This window comes from Pelobates fuscus, chromosome 10, assembly GCF_036172605.1.
Source record: "Pelobates fuscus isolate aPelFus1 chromosome 10, aPelFus1.pri, whole genome shotgun sequence".
Taxonomy (NCBI): domain Eukaryota; kingdom Metazoa; phylum Chordata; class Amphibia; order Anura; family Pelobatidae; genus Pelobates; species Pelobates fuscus.
The window spans coordinates 145618582-145621076 of NC_086326.1; the positions used below are offsets into that span (position 1 = coordinate 145618582).

Here is a 2495-nt window from a genome sequence, read left to right on the forward strand (position 1 = left end):
GCTTGCTGCCAGCCCCCCTGCACAGCCCATGCCATTGGACCACCAGGGAATTTTACAGCCCCCCTCCCTGGCCAGGTATCAAGCAGGGAGGGGGGACTAAAAAAAATACTAAATAATAAACATATTCAAATAAAAAAAAAATAATAAAAATGCCCTTCCCCCACCCAGTTTACACACACTACACAAACACACTCTGCTTTATATATACACACACACACTGCATTATATACACACAGAGTGTGTGTGTATATATAATGCAGAGTGTGTTTGTATGCGTGTATATAATGCAGAGTGTGTGTTTGTATGAGTGCATTATATACACACACGCATACAAACACACTCTGCATTATATACACACACTGCATTCACACAAACACACACTGCATTCACACAAACTATATACACACACACACCCTGCATTCATTACATACACACACTACACAAACACACTGCATTCATTATATTCACACTGTAAATAAATACTCAATTAATGTAATTTTATTGGGATCTAATTTTATTTAGAAATTTACCAGTAGCTGCTGCATTTCCCACCCTAGGCTTATCCTCACGTCAATACGTTTTCCCAGTTATTTGTTGTAAAATTAGGGGCCTCGGCTTATATTCGGGTCAACTTATACTCGAGTATATACGGTAATTAATAAATCATATTCAAAAAATTTAATTCAAATATAATTTTTATGTGGAATAATCCATTAAACTTTCTATGTGACTCTGGAATATTTCTAAATGTTACCATGAGGCTCTTACAGGTATGAAGTTTGGCCACCCCTGGTATTTTGTTTTACCCCCTGCTCTTCTGAAGGCAAATTTGTAGGTGGACGGGCACACGGCGCAGTAGTGCAGGGTAGCATTCAATGGTTCTTATTTCCAAATAATGTATTAATTGGAGTGTAGCATAGAACAATGAAACATTTCACACATTCTTAACAAGAAATAGTTTTTTCTCTTGTGTGAATCCTCTGATGTGTCTTAAGATTTATCAATTGACTGAAACATTTCCCACATTCTGAACATGAAAATGGTTTCTCTCCAGTGTGAATCCTTTGATGTGCCTGAAGAGCGGACATTTGAGCAAAACATTTCCCACATACAGAACATGAGAACGGTTTCTCTCCCGTGTGAATCCTCTGATGTGTGTTACGAGAGGAATAGTCACGGAAACATTTTCCACATTCTGGACATGAAAAGGATTTCTCTCCTGTGTGAATCCTTTGATGTTTGTTACGAGAGGAATAGTCACCGAAACATTTTCCACATTCTGAACATGAAAATGGTTTCTCTCCAGTGTGAATCCTTTGATGTGACTTGAGATTTTCCATTTGAGCAAAACATTTCCCACATTCAGAACATGAATATGATTTCTCTCCTGTGTGATTCCTTTGATGTGTCTTAAGAGATATCAAGTGAGCAAAACATTTCCCACATTCTGAACATGAAAATGGTTTCTCTCCTGTGTGAATCCTTTGATGTGACTTGAGATTTTCCATTTGAGCAAAACATTTCCCACATTCAGAACATGAATATGATTTCTCTCCTGTGTGAGTCCTTTGATGTGTCTTAAGAGACATCAAGTGAGCAAAACATTTCCCACATTCTAAACATGAAAATGGTTTCTCTCCTGTGTGAATCCTTTGATGTGACTTGAGATTTACCATTTGAGCAAAACATTTCCCACATTCAGAACATGAATATGATTTCTCTCCTGTGTGAGTCCTTTGATGTGTCTTAAGAGACATCAAGTGAGCAAAACATTTCCCACATTCTGAACATGAAAATGGTTTCTCTCCTGTGTGAATCCTTTGATGTGACTTGAGATTTACCATTTGAGCAAAACATTTCCCACATTCAGAACATGAATATTTCTCTGCTGTGTGAATCCTTTGATGTTTGTTACGAGCGGAAGAGTCACTGAAACCTTTTCCACATTCTGAACATGAAAATGGTTTCTCTCCAGTGTGAATCCTTTGATGTTGCTTAAGAGATGACATTCGATTAAAAGATTTCCTACATTCAGAACATGAATATGATTTCTCTCCTGTGTGAATCATTTGATGTCTCTTTAAAGATGACATTCGATTAAAACATTTCTCACATTCAGAACATGAATATAATTTCTCTCCCATGTGAATCTTCATAGGTTTATTGTGATTTGAGGTTTCTTCTCCTGTATGAATCCTTACATGTTTCTTAATATCTGAAGTTTCAGAAGAGTTTTGTATTTCAGTATGACAAGTGGGGGTAAGAAGGTCTAAGGTGGTGCTATTTCCATCCTCATATGATGCGGATTCCTCCTTAATAAGAGTAGATGAATATTCTGTCTGTGCATGTTGTGTGGGTGCATAAATGTCGATGTCTCCGGGATTTTCTTCTTTGTTTGATACAGATTCATTATTTGATGTATAGTCCATATGTTTATCTCCTATGTGTGTATAAACCTTGATACTGGAGAGAGTGCTGATTTCACATGAGGCTGA

The 2495-nt window shown here is 37.2% G+C and overlaps 1 protein-coding gene across 1 annotated transcript; it reads right to left on the bottom strand.

Annotated features, from left to right (window-relative positions):
• Positions 1-755: 755 nt before the first annotated feature.
• On the bottom strand, positions 756-2180 carry LOC134575265 (gastrula zinc finger protein XlCGF17.1-like). The gene is made up of 2 exons (XM_063434527.1): positions 1262-2180; positions 756-1195 (listed from the first exon to the last, which is right to left on the bottom strand). Exons 1-2 carry the CDS (start codon positions 2154-2156, stop codon positions 945-947), a joined length of 1146 nt encoding a protein of 381 aa, XP_063290597.1. The 5' UTR covers positions 2157-2180; the 3' UTR covers positions 756-944.
• Between the last annotated feature and the right edge of the window lie 315 nt (positions 2181-2495).

Excerpts from the sequence above, each read along its gene's own strand:
- LOC134575265 (XM_063434527.1), bottom strand. The coding sequence starts at position 2,156 with ATGAAGATTCACATGGGAGAGAAATTATATTCATGTTCTGAATGTGAG. Across the intron at positions 1,196-1,261 it reads AGAATGTGGAAAATGTTTCG|AATGTGGAAAATGTTTCCGT; the intron begins GTGACTATTCCT and ends TTTCATGTCCAG.